The sequence below is a fragment of the Urocampus carinirostris genome, chromosome 17 (genome assembly GCF_059441175.1).
Source record: "Urocampus carinirostris isolate Australia breed hairy pipefish chromosome 17, RoL_Ucar_1.0, whole genome shotgun sequence".
Taxonomy (NCBI): Eukaryota; Metazoa; Chordata; class Actinopteri; order Syngnathiformes; family Syngnathidae; genus Urocampus; species Urocampus carinirostris.
This window is the reverse complement of record NC_142365.1, coordinates 28,042,255-28,061,024: the sequence shown is the minus strand read 5'-3', so window position 1 is coordinate 28,061,024 and position 18,770 is coordinate 28,042,255. Positions and strand designations below refer to the sequence as shown.

Genomic DNA, 18,770 nt, shown 5'->3' with positions numbered 1-18,770 from the left:
CAATTAATACCAACAAAATCGATAAACATGTACTTTCGTGTACAAGCGGCTTTGGAGCGACATGCGGCTCTCTAGCACTTCCTAGTGGCTCCCTGGCTTTTTTTTAACAAACCACAGCCCCGACAACCTTGCCTGAGTAGAAAGCCCAGCAACGCCAAGCCCAGCAATGCCGGGCCATTATGCTTGTATTTAATAAATGAATGAATACAAGTTTCTACTTCACAAATTTGACTACTGTTGGTCCTTTTTGAAAAGATTATTGCAAAAAAAAAAAAAGCTGATTGGTTGATCTTCACCAAAGGGGAACAGAATAAATATATGAAATTCCATTGATGAAAACACTTTGTGATGTGTGGGAATCTCACGTTGCTATATTTTAACTGAATGAAAAAATGAAGACAGTCGTAAAACAAAATAACAAAATAATCTATATTTACTTAGACATAATTGTCTGCCATCTGGCTGTTATGGGTAAGCCCTCAAACCAAGAACCTGAAAGTCTGGGCAAAAAAATGAGAAGAAAAGTTGTTCTGTAAGGTCACTTAAAATTCCCCCTAGTTTGTATTCGTCCGTGTGTTTTGTATAACTGGTTTTTGATTGCACAACGCCTGGGTTCTCTAACATTTTTGAAGCTGGGTTCTACGGTTTGTTACCAATTAGCACAAAGGGCTACTGTTTTTTTATATTCAATAACAACATATTACTATGGTATTACTATGTTATTACCAGGTTGAAATTATGAGAGGTTAAAATAAGCTCAGTGAACCACTTATCATCATAACAGTTAGAAATATAATTTTGAAAAAAATAACAATGACCCATGATACATTTTCAGAACAAATCCACAGGTTACTCAGGTGGTCTTAAGGGGCTACCAGGCGCCCACAGCCACCACATGGGAGGCCCCTGCACTTTACAAAGCAGGTCACTGGTTACTTTTTTTGTGGATTTTTAATTGAATTGAATTTTTTTTTTTTCATTAACATCAACATATTGTGCATTGTGTTTCAGACAGCAGGGACAGATTAGGGAGGACACTCTGTGTTGGGTCGGTGTGACTGTGTGCGTGACTGTGTTAGGGTGGTGTATGCTGTCAGTCAAATAGCTGGTTTGGGCATGTATAGTCAACGTCTCAAAATCAAAACAGACTGGGAAGAAGTTCATCAATTAAATCAGACTTTCATGAAAGTCTGAAGAGCGCAAAAAAATACTGATACTCAGAGGGTGATTCGTGGATTGTTATCGCGTCGGGGAATCAACTGAGGCGGCGTTGGAAGGGAAAGTAATAGCCTGAGAGCAGATTCGGCTTTTTGCTCGGCTGGCTAGGCTAACTACCGATACTAGCGCCCAACTAGCCACCCGCTTGGTGCCGCACCCACACAAGTGGAGGGTCTTCAACGTCCATTAGAAATGTCCTTTAATTTCATATGATGAGAATAAAACCATTCATTCAACTGAAATAATATGTTATGTGTTATTATTTGATGATCTATAGTTGTTGGTTTGGACAGTTGTATACTCTCAGTCGGTACATTTGACCTTTGGGGGCCTTTATGAAGGTGAGACGATACTTCACGATTTTTTGTGGGTGGTTCTTGTACCAATTAACTGCAAAAACCGAAGGGCCTCTGTATTACCTTTATGCGGGCAAAAAAAGCTTGATAACAAGAGTAAAATATTTGAGATAAAAGATTATCTGTTTCCTGTGTTAATCTTTTCTTTCAGTTTAACTAGCAAATGCACCATGTTGCACAACCACACACCAAATAACTTCAGAAATATGACGGCAGAGTTATGAGATCAACCTAAAATAAATCTGCCACAAATAGTATACATTGAAAATACAGAAAGGGAAGAAAACTGTAAATTTTGTCTTTTCATAGGGTCCGGATAAATAAAACTACTCTTTAAAAAAAAGTAAGAAAAAGTGCATGGTTATTTGAGCACGAATTGTTGTCTTAAATGGGCGTTTCAGATTACTTAGTAAAATGTTGCTTGTCTGATTAAATCAACAACCCCTTCTTCATCCGTGTTGTAAACGTCTCATATGTACCTTGTAGCCCATTGTCCGTTGCCGCTGTTGTTGGTTAGAAATGACGCCCTGCTTCCATTAGGCCTCCTCTCAAGCCTCCTGCAAACACAGTGAGATATTTGCACAGGTTATACACAAGTCATAAAGACTGTATGTACTCCAAAAACCTCAACAGAGAACGCTGCACAGGTAAAGATTCTGTTCCACACAACAAACGAGAAAATGAGTCCTCCAAAGCAGAAACCATGCGTGATCTAACATGTTCTTGCGCAGCTGTCAAGTTTTTAAGAAGTGAACTGAGCCAAGAGAGTCGAAAAGACCTCCCAGCACTTTCCTTAAAAAGGCTGCCAATCAGTTAACTCAGATCAAGTAAGGCAGAGCCGAAATTAGTTTTTTTTTTTTTTTTTTTTTTAACAAACGTTCCTAGCAATTATCCATGAGTAAGAACCCTAAAGCCAAATATCTGCATACATTGCGCACATTGATTGAGGCAACTTGGAATGCTTTGAGAAAGAAAAAAAAAAGGAAAAACAAGCTAATTATCAATAATTATTTACTTGTTATATTAATTTGCAAGAATCCGCAGAAGGGTAGAACAACCTATAGTCGGGGGCTATTTGTATTTTGAAAACAACATAAATTGCATCATCAAAAAAAAAAAAACAATCCCAGCAGTCGATTATTCACTTTTTGATCCAATTTGGGTTATTTAGTTAGTTAGTTAGTTAGTTAGTTAGTTAGTTAGTTAGTTAGTTAGTTAGTTAGTTAGTTAGCAATTTGAGACGGATGGAGTGATCCAATTTAACATTGATAAATTAATCCAAGTTGAGATAGATAGTTCGATGCATCTATAGATCAATTGATAGATCCAATTCAAGAGCGACAGACAGAGAGACAGACGGACGGACGGACGGACGAACAGGCAGGCAGACAGACATGGGATTCAGGGCTGGGCAGTGCCTACCCATCGACACGCTTATGCACACCTCCAAAGAAAAGTGGAGGTAGTACTGACGGTAGTCCGGGCAGCACATATGCTGTCCAATTCATCTAATATTGTGTATGTCAGCGGACACTCGTCCTCATGTAACGTGACTTTGTTTACATTCGAGACTACGTCAATCTTGTCGCGCAAGTAACCCCACATTTTGGAATAAAAGGAATGAATCAGTGAGGGATTTTGCTAGCTTCCATTTGGTTGTAACAATGGATACACCGTATGTAACTGGTTTAAAAAAAACACCGCCAGACTTGGTCACCAGCCCAGATGTTGTCAGTGGAACAAGAGAAGGAGGAAAAGTGTCTGAACCTGTGGAAAGGGCTGCCAAGACTCAAAGTGGATTCCGCCTTTGGTAGTGATAATTATTCCGTTCAATTTTCGAGAAATGGCTCTTTCGGTTCGGCTCACTATAGAGAGCTGGCTTTTTGGCTCCCAAATCGCTCTTCAGATTGTTTTTGTTTCTTTAATATAAATATTTCCAATTGGTATGTAACCTTATGCACAGAATTACTTTAAAAATCTATTATTTTACTATATTACGATAGCATTTTTTTTTCACTCGCCAGTGAACTTTTAACTGATTTGTATTTCGAACCGTTTTCATATTAAGCAACATTAAAGTCAAGCAACTGGAATCACTGCGTCACACAATAAAACGCTAATTAAAAATATTGACTTTTACTATTAAATACACTTCAAAATACAATGAAAAATTATACAGTCTAAAAATTATAACCCGGAAACACATTGAACCTGAAAAACATGAATTAAAATATTTACAAATCTAAAAAAAACTATTTAACCTATAAGCTTCTCAACACATTTTCAGTCAACATCACAGAATCCATGGAAAAATGCATATTGATCGATCACAAGGGGTTAAAAAAAACGCCCGGGATAGAGGGCTGTCGATTGTTTTAAATAATGAAGCCCATAGGCGTAACCAGCCCGATCAACCCAAGCACCCCCAAAATGGTTAGCATTTTAAAAACTATTTTCCTCAATATAGACAAGATAGGCATCAATTTGATGAAAAACACTGGATCAAAATAAAGTAAAACAAAACAAAAATATGAACAACGCAGCGCCGGAAATACGACACTGCCCTTAAAAGTGGTAAGTCCATTTGAATTGTAGCACCGCTCTTGTCCCCCTCACCGCTCCTCTTTTGCTTGGCTATGGTTTTGTGGAGGCTCAGGTGTATTACAGTAGGAGTATGGTATACAGTGGTTATGTTGAAGGACTATTTTACCACGCAATGTCATAACTTTGTAATCATCAACAGATATTAATCCTCAAATTAGCTACATTGACTCAAATGCAACAATGATTGGCCGAGCCTTATCGTTGTGTGTGTAAGCCAGTGTTTTTCAACCTTTTTTGAGCCAAGGCATACTCTTTTTGTAAAAAATAAATAAATAAATCTTGAGGTACACTCTGTTGAAAATGTTTTGAAATGAATTCCAAGCAAAAGTTTCGTGTTTTTGTTACTAAAACTGAAATTATAATGTTGCCTAAATTGACAGCGTAAAGTTTTTATCATTGGTTGTGGTCACCGCTGATCTGGAGGTAAGACGTGCTTTTTTTTTTTGGTGAATAATTGCACTGTAATTTTGGATTTTACTATATTATTAACCTATGATTTCAATTTATTCTACATTTTATCTTCTTTCTAGAAAAATAAAAAATGAAAACAATACTTAAAATGGACAAAAATAAAGGGTACTTGTAGCAGCAAGGTGGCCCGACAAAGATTTTAGCACAATCTAGTTAGGCTAATGTTATCTAAAATAAATGCAAATTTGTTTACATATGAGTATTTTAAAACATGGATGTTTACTTCATAGTTTTTGCTTATTTTTTAAATCAGTATATATATATATATATATATATATATATATATTATATATATATATATATATTTTTTTTTTGGAAGAATTACATTTTCCCACCAGGATGCGCTTAATAAGAAAAACTGACTTAATATTAAGCCATGGCCCTCCAACTATGCCCTTTTTGGGCCACAATTGGCCCACAGCCCACAGGTTTGAGATAGTGCTTCTAATGGAATGGGAAAAAATAAAATAAATGAACCAGCCTGACACTCTGGGTGTTCAGCATCCCCAGAGCTCACCCCTCGTGAAGCATGTTGTAAGCTGTTTACTGGATATGCTGTTGGTGATGTTTAATGTGCAATAGTGCTGTGCAAAAAATGGGGTAACGAGATTTGTGACAACCGTCCACAATCCCCCTCCCATGCATTTGATTTGCCCTCCGAGACTCTTATCTGGCTACGTCACTGGATGGACGGGTACAAAACGAGATTGATAGATACATTTTGAGATACATAGATTCAATATGAGATAGAAAGATATGTAGATACAATGTCCTTAGATGAATACACTGATAGATGCTGACCTGGTTGAAGTGGTGTTGCTCCGCGATGTGTCAGCATCGCCTCTCACCTGCCGTGTCTTCTCCCTCTTAAACGAAATTTCTTCCGCTAGAAAGGCGACACTAGTCCCCGGGGCCAGTCGTTTTTTTTGCCGCCATGGCACTGTCGAAGCCAGCCTGTGGGTACCAAGTAGCATTCGGACATCCAACAGCACCAGTTCGGGCCCGCAGGAGCAAGAGCATTAGATTTTCCAATCAAGTAACATTTACAGTTCTGATACACTTCAAACTAAGAGTTCATGAATCGCAGCTTGAAACAAAAATTGGTTTCTTTGAATAAAAATGTTACACAGAGTGTAATAAAAAAATTTAAACTTACAAATGGCCTTAATGTGCTGTTTAATAAATGATGTAATCAACAGTTTTTCTACTGTGGTTTACTTTGAAAGGTACATGAGTCGCAATCCGGTGAAGCTGGGTTAAATGATGCTCTTTTGATCAGGTTATTTTGCTGCAGTCGGGATAGAACACAAAATGCAGCTGCAGTGGAAAAAAAGATAGAAAGACGAACATTTGCAGTAAAATAGAAACATTTTGTAAAGTTAGCATGTCAAACATTGCCAGTCAGATTGGATTTGCGTAATGCCGACATATTTTGAGCAGGTTGGAATTTAGAAAATGAATAGACCTATTAAGTTGAAATCCTGGTAGGATTTGGGTTCCTACTTGTCATACATTTTTATAATTTCCAGTACATCAAGTACTTCGCAGGCTTGTACAGGGTTTTATTATATATGACGTATGGATCGCTGGCCCATGTAGACCTCGTGGCGCAACGGTAGCGCGTCTGACTCCAGATCAGAAGGTTGCGTGTTCAAATCACGTCGGGGTCAGTTGTTTTAACAATTTTTTGTCCTTTATGCATTCTCTCATTAAAGTTAGTGTGTAATATTTAATTCCTTTTGGTGGTAAAAATGAGTAAATAATAATAAACATAATAATTCTGTAAAAAAAAACATTGATTTAAATACTGGGCAAAATACCTGAACTAGCATACTAATGTTACATTTTATGTAAAAAAATGAAAAAAAAATCACAGTGGAATCCCACCGAGTAGTCTCCATGTCTGTCTTGCTGCGCCCCGTGGCACTGGTTTTCCTTCGTATTAGACAACAGTGCCATCTAGTGGTCAAATATTACACACAGGGACTTTAAACGTTTTACTGTTACACAAGAAGTGTGTGAAATTATTTGAGTGATACTATGTTAGCCAATCAATGTAAATATACTAAACATACTACAACCCCTTCTTCATAAATATATATTATATGTATATGCTGCCATCTAGTGGAAAAACATAATTTTATGCAAATTGTTTACATTTGAAAAACAAGTAGATGATTTTAAAAAATCGACAGACATTATCAAGAGTATAAAATCGGTGGTCTAACTAGTAAAGCAGGACTGTTGGTCGATATGCATAAACTATTATGTAAACCAGCGGTGGGCTGTGCATTTCACAACTAGACCTTCAGTAGTGCTACGTCTGAATTAATCCAACCCTCAAAAACTATTTTACGGCTATAAAACATTTACTAGGGCGGCAGTAGCTCAGGAGGTAAAGTCGCATGTTCGATTCCCGGCTTGTATGTGGAAGTGTCCTTGTGCAAAACACTGAATCGCTAATACCCCTGATAAGCAGGTAGTTGCCTTGCATGGCTGACGCCGCTATCGGTGTGCGAGTGTGTGTGAATGGGTAAATGTGAACTACATTGTAAATCGCTTTGTGCGGTCTTCAGTGACTTGAAAATTTGCTATATAAATGCAGACCATTCACATTCACATTTACATATACTGCAGCTACAGTTGTGACTCATAAAATATATCAATATTAACCTCATCGCAATATTATTTAGGAAAACAGCCTATTTTTATTCACCATTTATTTTTATGCGTGCATAAAATCCATCTTCCATTTTTTCCTCAGGAAGATTCAATTACCCTGTACTACAGATTATTTGTGCGTTTCAGTTATATCAAGAAGTTATTTTTTCATTGCCATCGAAGTTAATGGTGAAAGTGAACCCTGTACTGTGGTATGCAATTAAGGGTTGAAAATGTCCGTTCGACATAAACAGTGGACACGGGGATGATTTTCATCACGTTTTCGTTATGGAACTTCTGTGACTGCCCCTTAGCCAGTCATTGTGAAACTGCTGACGTTTCTCTAGGTTGACTACAAGGCCCGGGCTAAGCCAACTCGAAATATGATTGGCTAAAAAAACAGCTTTATCATCACTTGTAATGGCTAATCTGATTGTTCAAATGCTTAAACCAGAAAACACAGTTCCATGTCATGTCATGCTCATATATTACACATTGGGGCTTTCGTCACTATTCATGGGCAAAATATGTACAAAATAACATGAATCAGATATCATTTAGGACAGCAGAGAAGGCCTTGCAGGCCCTGACGGCCCACCACTAATATAAGCATGCATTTTTTAAATACTTGTAGGTCAAGAAATTTGCATTTATTTTACACACCTTAAGGCTCACCAAAAGGTAGCTGACCCAATTTTCTACCATCTTTTTGCTAATTTTACCCCCCAAAAAACATTGTAAAAGATTTGGAAGAAAGATCGTGTGGTTTGGTCACTGTGAATTTCCATAGTTTGTAATCTTCCTAGTGCTTTGTAGCAAACATTTTATTATTATTATTTGCTTCAACTCGAAATTAACTCAATTTTTTTCAGAAGGTTGGGGTCACTGATCATAGTTATTTATAATTTGTATAATAGAAAAATGTCAAATTGAACAATTCACTAATAATTCAACAATTAAACATTGTACACAATACAACATTAAATTAACAAAAACAGTGCAAGAAATGCCAAATAATAAGAGCAGGAGTAGATACAAGGGGAATTCTTGAGGCACACTATCTCAGGTTCCATTCTAAGGCTTATTGCCGTGATTTGCGGGATTGCGAATGCTGACTTTCTTGCGAGTATTGTCGGTACAACGTTCCAGAATGAGCTCAGGGCTGGGTCGTGGCGGGATCACCGGGGCCTCTGGCTTGAGTTCATTCTCCAAACTGAAATGCTCTTCTGGAATATTCCCTGTGGGTCACACAGTTCAATGATTGACACAATTTTTATCGGGATTTTGGATACAGTATATTTACAGACCAATACCAATGGCCAATACTGATAGCAGATACAAATTCCATTATGCAGACAATTTTAATGGCAATTCATATGCTGCTGTAGTATCTATCCCCCGCAAGCAAAGCGAGGTTGGTGACAATGCTTTTGTTTGGGTTTGTGTATTTATGTATACAGTGGCTTGCAAAACTATTTGGCCCCCTCGAACTTTGTGACCTTTTGCCACATTTCAGACTTTAAACATAAAGGTACAAAACTGTAATTTCTTGTGAAGCATCAACAATAAGTGGGACACAATCATGAAGTGGAACACATTTTATTGGATATTTTAAGTTTAATAAGCTCAATCGAAAACGAAAAAGTGGGTGCGCAAAATTATTCGGCCCCCATTGAGTTATTACCTTTTGCTGCGATTACAGCTGCAAGTCGCTTGGGGTATGTCTATCAGTTTTGCATATCGAGAAACTGATATTTTTGCCCATTCCTTATTGTACAACAGCTCGAGCTCAGTGAGGTTGAGTGGAAAGCGTTTGTTAACAGTGTCACGGACCAGGAACGGAGACAGCACCCAATTGCTTTCGTTTTACTCAGCTTTATTTAGAAGGAGGAAAGGGCTTGCACCCATGTTTTATATATATATATATATATATATATATATATATATATATATATATATATATATATATATATATATAGATGTTGGCAAGCTGTTTGGATTTATTTTCATTTCTGTCGCATTTTATGTTAGTTTTGCCAGAGATCAAAGCCAGGAGAGAAAGCTTACCACGTGTTGTGAGTCATGATTTTATTCATATTTAGTTTATTTTGTCTTTTATTAGGTATATACATACATACACACACATATATACATACATTATATATATATTATATATATATATATATATATATATATATATATATATATATATATATATATATATATATATATATTATATATATTATATATATACATATATATATATATATATATATATATATATATATATATATATATATATATATATATATATATATATATATATATATATATCCATGTTCGTTTTAGATAGTGTATTGTAAGGCACATTACTTAACACAACCTTACCTTAAAAGCTGTTTACATTGACATGGCTAAATATCGAGACATTTTGTCATTCTGAGTATTGTACCTTGGTTCTTCTGCTCCGTCAAGGGCGACTTCTCTGGGATCTTGGATTTTCTTGGAGAAGCGGTAGGGCGTCCGCCCTTTTGCTGCAGGTATCGCCTGCTGTTCCTTCGGTAGGCCTCCTGGCTGATTCGCTGCCGGCCTTTCTCGTGGATACTCTTGACATTCTTGATGGTAGACCTGCAGGGGGCTACTGATTAATTTTGCAAGCCTTTGAGATAAGGATGAGCATTTCCATTACGGACCTGCGAGGTGGAGGTTTTTGTCCCTGCGGTTGCTGGGTGTTAAATTCATATTTGGCCCCGTTTTCTGCTTTCTGAAGGAACATGGAGGGGAAGTGACCGGTCTGCTCACCTTTCCTGGGCCAAACAACAAAACATGTAAATGTAAAAAAATATTCAAACTCCGTCTTTAGGTTTACAAAAGATGCAGCGAGTTGTGTACCTGACGACCCACCAACCATCCAGGAGTTTATGAATAACCTCAATGGTTTCTCCCATTTCCAAAGAGATCTCATCGTTGCTTTCTGCCTTGTAGGCTCTGACTGTGACGTGCAATTCTCCTTTAGGAACAATGAGTTATGAGCTAAGCATTGGGGTGGGGGATGATTGAAATAACAATGGCTACCTTCATAATTGGGTTCTACGTCCTCTGCCTCTTCAGGTCCGTCTAGGGGTTCCAGATAGGTGGCAGGAACCCAACCTCGCTTAGCTTCACACTGGCAGAACCACCAGCCTCAACAAAAACATCAATCCCATACTTTATGAAATGATTAATAGCTGGCAGGCTATACAGAATTATAAATATAATCACACCATTGTATTAGCTTTTTTGAAGAAATTGTTGGTTTCCAAACATCCTCAACCAGTTAACAATCAGTTGGTTTCATGATCACCCAAGAGCAAAGTGAGAGTGGTGATGTTTTTTGTTTGGGATCCTAGTATTTATATATTTGTATGTGTTTGTTTGTTTGTTTGTTTGCCTGGTTTTGTGTTTGTCCACCCAAGAAAAAAAAAAGGGGGGCGGGGGTCTTTACCTGTAGATATGACCACCATCTTTTCCAGGCAGTCAGGTAGGTTAACAAAAAGCTGACTCAGCACTTTTAGTTGTGTTGACTCAGTATTTTTCCCAGAAAAACATTCTATTCTCTGAGGCCGGAACAACAGTGAATATCGACTCATTTTAGGATATTAGTCTCCATCTGGACTCAGTCTTACTCTTTTCGGTTTTCCATGCGCCAATGACCCTGCCATCTATGAAATCTAAAACACTCTTTTGACTCAACGCGGGTTATGCTTAAATCTCTAATGGCGCCATTCCAGTTAAAGTTATAGTCACTGCCATGGGTCAAAACAGGAAGTAGCTAGCCAATCATATTCCAACCATTCTGGTTGAACATGTTTTTGGGGAACAACGCTCCACGAACATAAGCCCTTGTTGCTGTTTGAATTTCTCACCATTCTGTTTTTTCTCCACAATTTCTACCAAGTCTCCAGTGCTCAGGTTTAGCTCGTGTTTGGAGGTCTTGGTGAAGTCTGCGATCACTCTGTATGTGTCCAGTATGATGGGTCCAGAAATCTCTAAAAACACAGTTCATATCAGTGGCATGCAGTCAGGGAAGGCAGGTGAGGCAGTGCCTCTCTTATAATCATGGAAATATAAAAATAAAAAATATTTTAAATGGTTATATATATATATTTAGTGTTTTGGTTATTTCTCATTTGATGTCAGCATTTTTGGATTTTCTTTTTTTTAAATCACTGAATTTTCACATTATATTATGAACATTTAGTATGTAATGTATTACTTTGCTAAGTGTCTGCTGAGTGAAGCACACAACTCTCTGTTTCATGGCAGAGGGCAATGGTGAGACATCAACCCCAAACAATAGAATTAGTAATAGTAATAGCAAGCTGGCAGCAGGTCAAGCCATCCAGTATTTTTTCTTTTTTTTTTCATAATGGAGGATTACCTATATATTTGCATTTCATTCAAAAGGAGCAGCGCGTAGACAGCACTCATAAGTTATCGTAAGACAATAAAACTTTTTTTTTCTATGCTTCATTTTATGTATTACATTCTTGCTCTGTCAATCAAATTATGAATAGGATGTAGGTTCATTTATTTGCATAGTTGACTGTGCCTTACCAGACACAAACCTCAACACACTTCACTGATCCATCCATCCATCCATCCATTATCTGCACCGCTTATCCTCAGTAGGGTCGCGGGGGTGCTGGAGCCCATCCCAGCTATCTTCGAGCAGTGGGCAGGGGACACCCTGAACTGGTTGCCAGCCAGTCGCAGGGCTAAGAGGGACAGACAATTCGCTCGCACATTCACACCTAGGGACAATTTGGACCGGCCAATTCACCTGACATGCATGTTTTTGAAATGTGGGAGGAACCGGATTGCCCATAGGAAACCCACACAAGCACGGAGAGAACATGCAAACTACACACAGGAGGTTCGATCTCATGACCTCATAACTGTACCTCACACGCGCTAACCACTGCGCCGCAGTGCTGCCACTTCACTGATAAATATGAATATATTTTTTAATGTTCAATACAGCAATATTTGACAAGTCTTACCAGATATGTTGTTGTAGACTTTGGTGTCCAGGACAATTTCACTTTTTTTCGCCCTGAATAGAAAAGTAAAGCAACATTTTTGTTGACCTCCTGTGAGTTACTCTTATGCCATTTGTCAGGTGACTCATCTATAACCACAAATTAAGGCTTCTCGTACAAAACAACAGTCCATAAAAAGGTACCTTAGTAGTGCTAGTTTATCAGAATATATCACAGTAGTTAATTTGCCTGGTTATCTAGCAAAAGCTACAGTACAGTCAGAATAAGATAGAAGGCATGTTGCTAGCTAACAGCACCCAGGGTTTCTGTCGTTATAAATACCATAAATGTTTATGTGAGTGAGTGAGTAAATTCAGTTCTTCACATAAGTTTGTTTGCCTAAAATTAAGGTTCATTTTGTACTATGAGCCGCTACTTTTTTTCTACATTTTTAACATTGCAACTTACAATTCGATGCGACTTACTCTGGCATGCGTTCGTTCACCAGTTTGTGCTTGGGACAGGTATGTCCAATCACACCACATCTGTCCCTCATTAGCTTGACCCTTTATAAGGGTTACTTTCATTTAATATTTTCATTTTCCAACATCAAGATCACCATCACCTTTGCCAGTATCATCCTGATATGTGAGGTTTATTTTTTGTTTCTGGTTCTAAGGGTTTTAATTTTGTTTTTGACCGCTTGTTACCTTGTTGACAATTTTCTATACATCATTACAGTCAAAATCCTATATACCGACCACGTTTTGATCTCCCGTCCCGGCTAACGACTAGTTTTTTGACCCTGACCACGTTTTGAGCGCCCGTCCCAGCTAACGACCCGTTTTTTTTACCCCGACCACGTTCCGTTCCAATCCAGTAATTTTGGCCGTGATTAGACCTTAGTTGTGCGAAAGCAGTTCACTGACGTGTTTGGGGCCGGCGGATTTTCATCTTCTGGTCGCACTTTGAAGAAAACGTTGAGGAGGGAGCATCGTGAGATGTGTGGTGGCAACGCAATGAGCGATAGGCAGTACTCGGTTAAAGTGCTCTGCTTGCTTTCCCGAGACCTCTGGCTCTCCACCCACCGAGGCGCTGCAGAGGGAGGAAAATTTTCAAATGTTAGTTCAAAAAATCTACAGCTGCAAATAGTAAACATTTTATTTTGATGTAGCTTGATTTTTTTTTTTTTTTTTTTCAAATTTTGAAGCCATCAGGTGTTGAAAATGAATCTAATATGTCACGATAGATTTAAATCAGACACTTGTTGGGCTGTAACAGTTTTAGAATTAAGGATGAAACAACTGAATTTGCTACAAAGTCTTTTTTTTTCCACATGACTTTTTTTGTCAGGAAACGTTGCAATGAAATTGTGTCCTAAGTGTCGAAAAGCTGGGGTTTTCGCATGATTTCAATTCTTATGCAAGCTTGCCTCAATAACCAGAAAGAAAAAAGAGAAGTGAAGGTTTTGCCACATAGGTGATTCCTGAAATAAAATGCCTAAAACAACTGAACCTGATGATAGCGTCTCGAAAAATGTAACCTGATTTCCTGCAAAATATTGTGAAAGTCATCTTTTTTCCCTTTGAGCATTTGTAATTGAAACAATTGGAAAGGTAAAGAAGAAATAAAATACGGCATGTTGAAGTCTATCTATTTCCTACCTTGTTGAATAATTCTGAATAATTTTTAATCGTTAAAAATCAGTTCTCACATAAAATATCAGTAAGATAGAGAATGTCATCAATTAATTAATTAATTCAATTTAAATTCTTGTTTCGGAAGTGCTTTATCAAAGTGCCCTTCATACTTCATACCCTTGAAGTTGTTCTCGGCCTCAAAAAGGTTGGAGACCCCTGATCTAGAGCAATGTTTTTCAACCTTTTCGAGCCATGGCACCTTTCTTTCATTGAAAGAAATCCTGTGGAACACCACGATTTGGTGCTGTTGTATCTTCGGTAAACGTAAATCCAAATGAAAGATAGCTTTCGCTAGACCGCACAGGCAGACAAATTGGATTATTTCCCACGGCACGGTACGACAAATAACCAATGTGCTGCGGTACAGTGGTTGAAAAAAACTGATCTAGAGAGCTAGCAAATGAACACTTAGCTGAGACACTCCATATCCATTTTGTCTTTGGGTTCAAATCACTCAACAATTGCTTTTTCCATTTCAAGGTACTTTTTTTCAAGCATGGTATTGTGAAAAAATAATTTTACAAATAAAGAGACCAAAGTTCAGCACAATTTAGGCCTTAAACTGTGCTTATGTGTTCTCCGTTGATTTTGTTTTTCCTGAATGAGCCACGGGTTCTCCCTATGCGCTGCCTACCATTTGCTACTGCAGACACACAACCAAATAAGAGCACAATCACTGACCCCCTGATTATTTTGTAGTTCTCTCATCTCATTAGCTGCACCGCTTATCCTCAGTAGGGTCGCGGGGGTGCTGGAGCCCATCCCAGCAATCATCGAGCAGTGGGCAGGGGACACCCTGAACTGGTTGCCAGCCAATGGCAGGGCACACAGGGACAGACAACTCGCTCGCTCATTCACACCTAGGGACAAATTGGACCGGCCAATCCACCTGAAATGCATGTCTTTGGAATGTGGGAGGAAACCGGAGTGCCCGGAGGAAACCCACGCAAGCACGGGGGAACATACAAACTCCGCACAGGAAGTCCGGTAGCTGGATTTGAACCCAGACAGGAGGTTCCCAAGACTATTTTGCAGTTGATTTATCAATTATTATTTTATAGGTGTAAATACAGCTTAGATGTGCGTGTATACAGTAGGGAGAATATCTCTAGAAGGAGAAATTCAGCGTACTCTGTGCTTGAGATGGTGCCACCGTAACTGTATTCAGCTGTACTTTGTAGATAAAGATAAACACACACTTCCTTCATAAACGCCCCTTGCAGTTTGAGGGTTGTACGTTACATCGTGATGAAAGGAGGAGCAGTTAGCAATCAAAAGACTTTAGAATTCATGATCTGCTTTTAATGAGTAGCATAAAGGTAATCGTTATATTAATAACAGTCTACAGTATTTGTCACCAATAAAAGTGATTGCATTCCTTTGTAACACATTAGTCCCAACACGGTCTATAAATACAATAAATAATCGATTATTATGTTGATATTTTTAGTGTAAAATAGAGTTTTCTTTTTTAGATTTTTACACTAGACTATTGTTTGTAGTTTATTGTTTCTACATTGCAAGTTTAATATTGATGGAAATCATTTTTACCTGGCAGCGATGGAATGATTCGGTCCCTTTTCTCTATTTGGCCGGCTTCAATAGGAAACATCTCTTTCAGCGTTTTCTGGGGACAAAATATTTCTGCTATATTTACTGACTTGTATCAACCAAAAGTGAACCTATTTCCAGCATTTTATATAGACAGACAGACAGACAGACAGACAGACAGACAGACAGACAGACAGACAGACAGACAGACAGACAGACTGACTGACTGACTGACTGACTGACTGACTGACTGACTGACTGACTGACTGACTGACTGACTGACTGACTGACTGACTGACTGACTGACTGACTGACAGACAGACAGACAGACAGACAGAGCACTTACATGAAAGGTATAAATTTCAGGATATGTCCTGAAAATAAGTTTTTCAGCAAGGTCACTCCACTTCACCATCAGCATGTACACCTAAATAGGGGAGAGGGGGATACTAGATTCGTAAACTGATGTATCGCATGGAAATGTATAAAAACAAAATACAATGAGACTCTTACATAGTGCTGGCTGGGGTAAAAACGTTTCTCAAAGCCAAGTAGCTTAACGTGTCGGATGTACACCATCTCCATGTCGGAATTGACGAAGACTCGAGTGATGAAGAGAAAGGTTCCTGGATTCTTATAAACATTATGTCGTCAGCGTGCCACAAACGTTCCTCTGCTTCCTGTTTTTTTCAGGAAGACAACACATACATCCCCTTTAGGGTTATGGGCTCACTCACATCACTTACTGTTTTGGTCATAACGTAAAAATAAACGCTGTGTTTATATAGTATTTGGGTGAACTTCAAAATGTCTTACAAAAGGCCATAAATGCATCATGAAAACTTTTTGCAACAGAATCAAAGAGGAAGAAAGAAACGAAGCTCGGGGCAAACCTCATATTTTGCCGACCGTTAGAAAAAAGTGAAAATTATCAAATAAAGTGTGGAAACACAAAGGTATTGAATGTCTTCTCACCCTCACATACGTGCATGAGTTTGCCCGGTGGTGAGCCGTCCGGGCCTGCAAGGCCTTCTATGCTGGTTTAGTGGGGATTGTTGTATGCTAAATGTTTTTATACAGCACTTTGAGTGGCAACTTTTTTCCTTGAAAAGTGCTTTACAAATCAATTTGATTTCATTTAAACTTGAAGAAAACACTGCACGATGAATCATATTGATTTCGTAGCGCTTTTGTCAACTCAAAGCAGAATTCACGCACGCACACAAGCACACACACACACAGGTTTCTTTAAAATATTCTCCATCAGTAAATGGTTTTCTGTGCTTTGCTATGCAGTGAGCAATGTGATAGCTTGCTTCAGTGGTGGCGTTTTTAGCAGTGACAAAGGTCTTCAGGGTCTGTGTTTGTTTGCCGTACCTGGACACAGCACGTTTTAACACTTGATGCGCGAGGTGCAACGCTCTCGAAACACAATGCACAAAAACCACAGTTATTTTTTTCTACATAAAGCCGCAGTCATCTGTCCACACAAGAACGAGATTTTTTCGCTGGAGGAGCGGTCATGATTCGTTCATGATTCGTTCATTTATCACGCGTCGGTGTTTCGTGGCTGGGTTAAAACATGGATCTCTCCTCAGAGCAGCGCGGACATACACACACACACACACACACACATGAAGCAGAGGAGGAGGGGCGCTACCGTAAAGCCTCTGAATAACACAGTGCGCAACTAAAAATTTCAGGTATGAATGCGCATTTTTAATGAAATAATCATTATCATTTTGCAGTGCACTCCCGTTACACTGGTTAACCCCTTGCGTGCCACTGCTGGCACGTGTGTCATAGGTTGCTGACCCCTGTTCTAGACACTGAGGGTTGAGAGAAACGCAATTTCAATTATCTGTATATGCTGCAGAATTGAAAGTAACGCTGACTTCCAGCGCACCTAGCCGAAAGAGCCAAGTCTCCAAAATGAACCGGAATTCCCATTGCTGGTTTGTATTCTCCTTTGTTCTGCATAGCACTTATTATAGGTGGGACTATAATAACACACAAATCGGTTTTAACATAATACTGTTTTTTGGTTTGGCTATTCCTTAACCACATGGGTAGGAGGGGCACCATTTCCTGTGATGTGTCTTAGGCAAGTAGTGCCTAATGGTGCCCATCCCTCTCCAGGCTAACAAATGTTTCCACCTAATCTCTAACAGGGGAACCTTTCGCCTGTTAGGCGAACGTGCTGTCCACTGTTATACGTAGAAAGGAAAATAAACACCGTGGCCTGACGGTTGGCGGTCTCCATACATATGTTTTTAATTTGCATTGTTTCACTTGTACTTTTGTCCTAAATATGTGATAAATATTATTTTTATTATTATTATAAGAAGAAGAATATTATATATCTTTTATTATTGTTATTATTACCCCGAGGACTACCGTTTTGTTGTTTTGTTTGTATAATCTTTATGACGGCGACGCTTGCGGTATATTTTTTCTCAAGTTGCCGTACAGCTCATTGACAAGGGAGGCGGAGCCACAAAGAGCTAGCGTTCTTCTAACACGTCCGCAGTCTTATTATATATAAAAGTCAATGCCGGTCATCAAACCATAATTTGTTACACACAATATTGATTTAACTTCGAAATGAGTGGTAGAGGCAAAGGTGGTAAGGGTCTGGGCAAAGGGGGCGCTAAGCGTCATCGCAAAGTCCTTCGGGATAACATCCAGGGAATCACTAAACCTGCTATTAGGCGCTTGGCTCGCCGCGGCGGTGTGAAGCGTATCTCCGGACTGATCTACGAAGAGACTCGTGGTGTCCTGAAAGTGTTCCTGGAGAACGTGATCCGCGATGCAGTGACCTACACTGAGCACGCTAAGAGGAAGACAGTCACAGCCATGGACGTCGTGTACGCTCTGAAGAGGCAGGGCCGGACCTTGTACGGCTTTGGCGGTTAACATTAATTCGGATCTTTCGCAACCAAAGGCTCTTTTAAGAGCCACATATCACACTTACAGAGTTGTGTTCTAATCTGCTTGCCTACCAAACATTCCCGTCAAACCAGAATAATACGTTGCAGCCCAATGTAAGAAGCTGCAACGCTTTCCATTTTGGTTGTTCAAACTATTTCCGACGATATTGCCAATGAATGCCCCCTGCTTCATTCGTACTATATTAGGTTTGTCAGAAACCCCGTCTGGATCCAAACTAAGAATCTTCGTCCATTACC

The 18,770-nt window shown here is 38.9% G+C and overlaps 3 protein-coding genes and 1 non-coding gene across 5 annotated transcripts in view; 2 read left to right on the top strand and 2 right to left on the bottom strand.

Annotated features, from left to right (window-relative positions):
- st6gal1 (ST6 beta-galactosamide alpha-2,6-sialyltranferase 1) overlaps positions 1-5,643 on the bottom strand; it is a 65,493-nt gene extending 59,850 nt beyond the window's left edge. For both annotated transcript variants that reach the window (XM_088320526.1, XM_088320525.1), the window contains exons 1-2: positions 5,451-5,643; positions 2,054-2,131 (exon numbers count right to left, since the gene is read on the bottom strand). In XM_088320526.1, the coding sequence (XP_088176652.1) occupies positions 2,054-2,065 (12 nt within the window). In that variant the 5' untranslated portion in view covers positions 2,066-2,131; positions 5,451-5,643. The remainder of the gene's footprint in view (positions 1-2,053; positions 2,132-5,450) is intronic.
- A 604-nt stretch (positions 5,644-6,247) lies between these two features.
- On the top strand, positions 6,248-6,319 carry trnaw-cca (transfer RNA tryptophan (anticodon CCA)). Its single transcript has one exon. It is a non-coding gene; the product is annotated as a tRNA-Trp (tRNA).
- Positions 6,320-8,116: 1,797 nt separating this feature from the next.
- On the bottom strand, positions 8,117-18,454 carry ncf1 (neutrophil cytosolic factor 1). Its single transcript, XM_088320429.1, has 12 exons — positions 18,284-18,454; positions 16,096-16,262; positions 15,929-16,009; positions 15,583-15,658; positions 13,261-13,426; positions 12,353-12,405; positions 11,216-11,338; positions 10,386-10,493; positions 10,203-10,320; positions 10,004-10,117; positions 9,763-9,938; positions 8,117-8,548 (listed from the first exon to the last, which is right to left on the bottom strand). Exons 2-12 carry the CDS (start codon positions 16,165-16,167, stop codon positions 8,385-8,387), a joined length of 1,251 nt encoding a protein of 416 aa, XP_088176555.1. The 5' UTR covers positions 16,168-16,262; positions 18,284-18,454; the 3' UTR covers positions 8,117-8,384.
- LOC148349705 (histone H4) lies at positions 18,187-18,770 on the top strand. Its single transcript, XM_088320435.1, has one exon. The coding sequence runs from the start codon at positions 18,187-18,189 to the stop codon at positions 18,496-18,498; it is 312 nt and encodes a 103-aa protein (XP_088176561.1). The 3' UTR covers positions 18,499-18,770.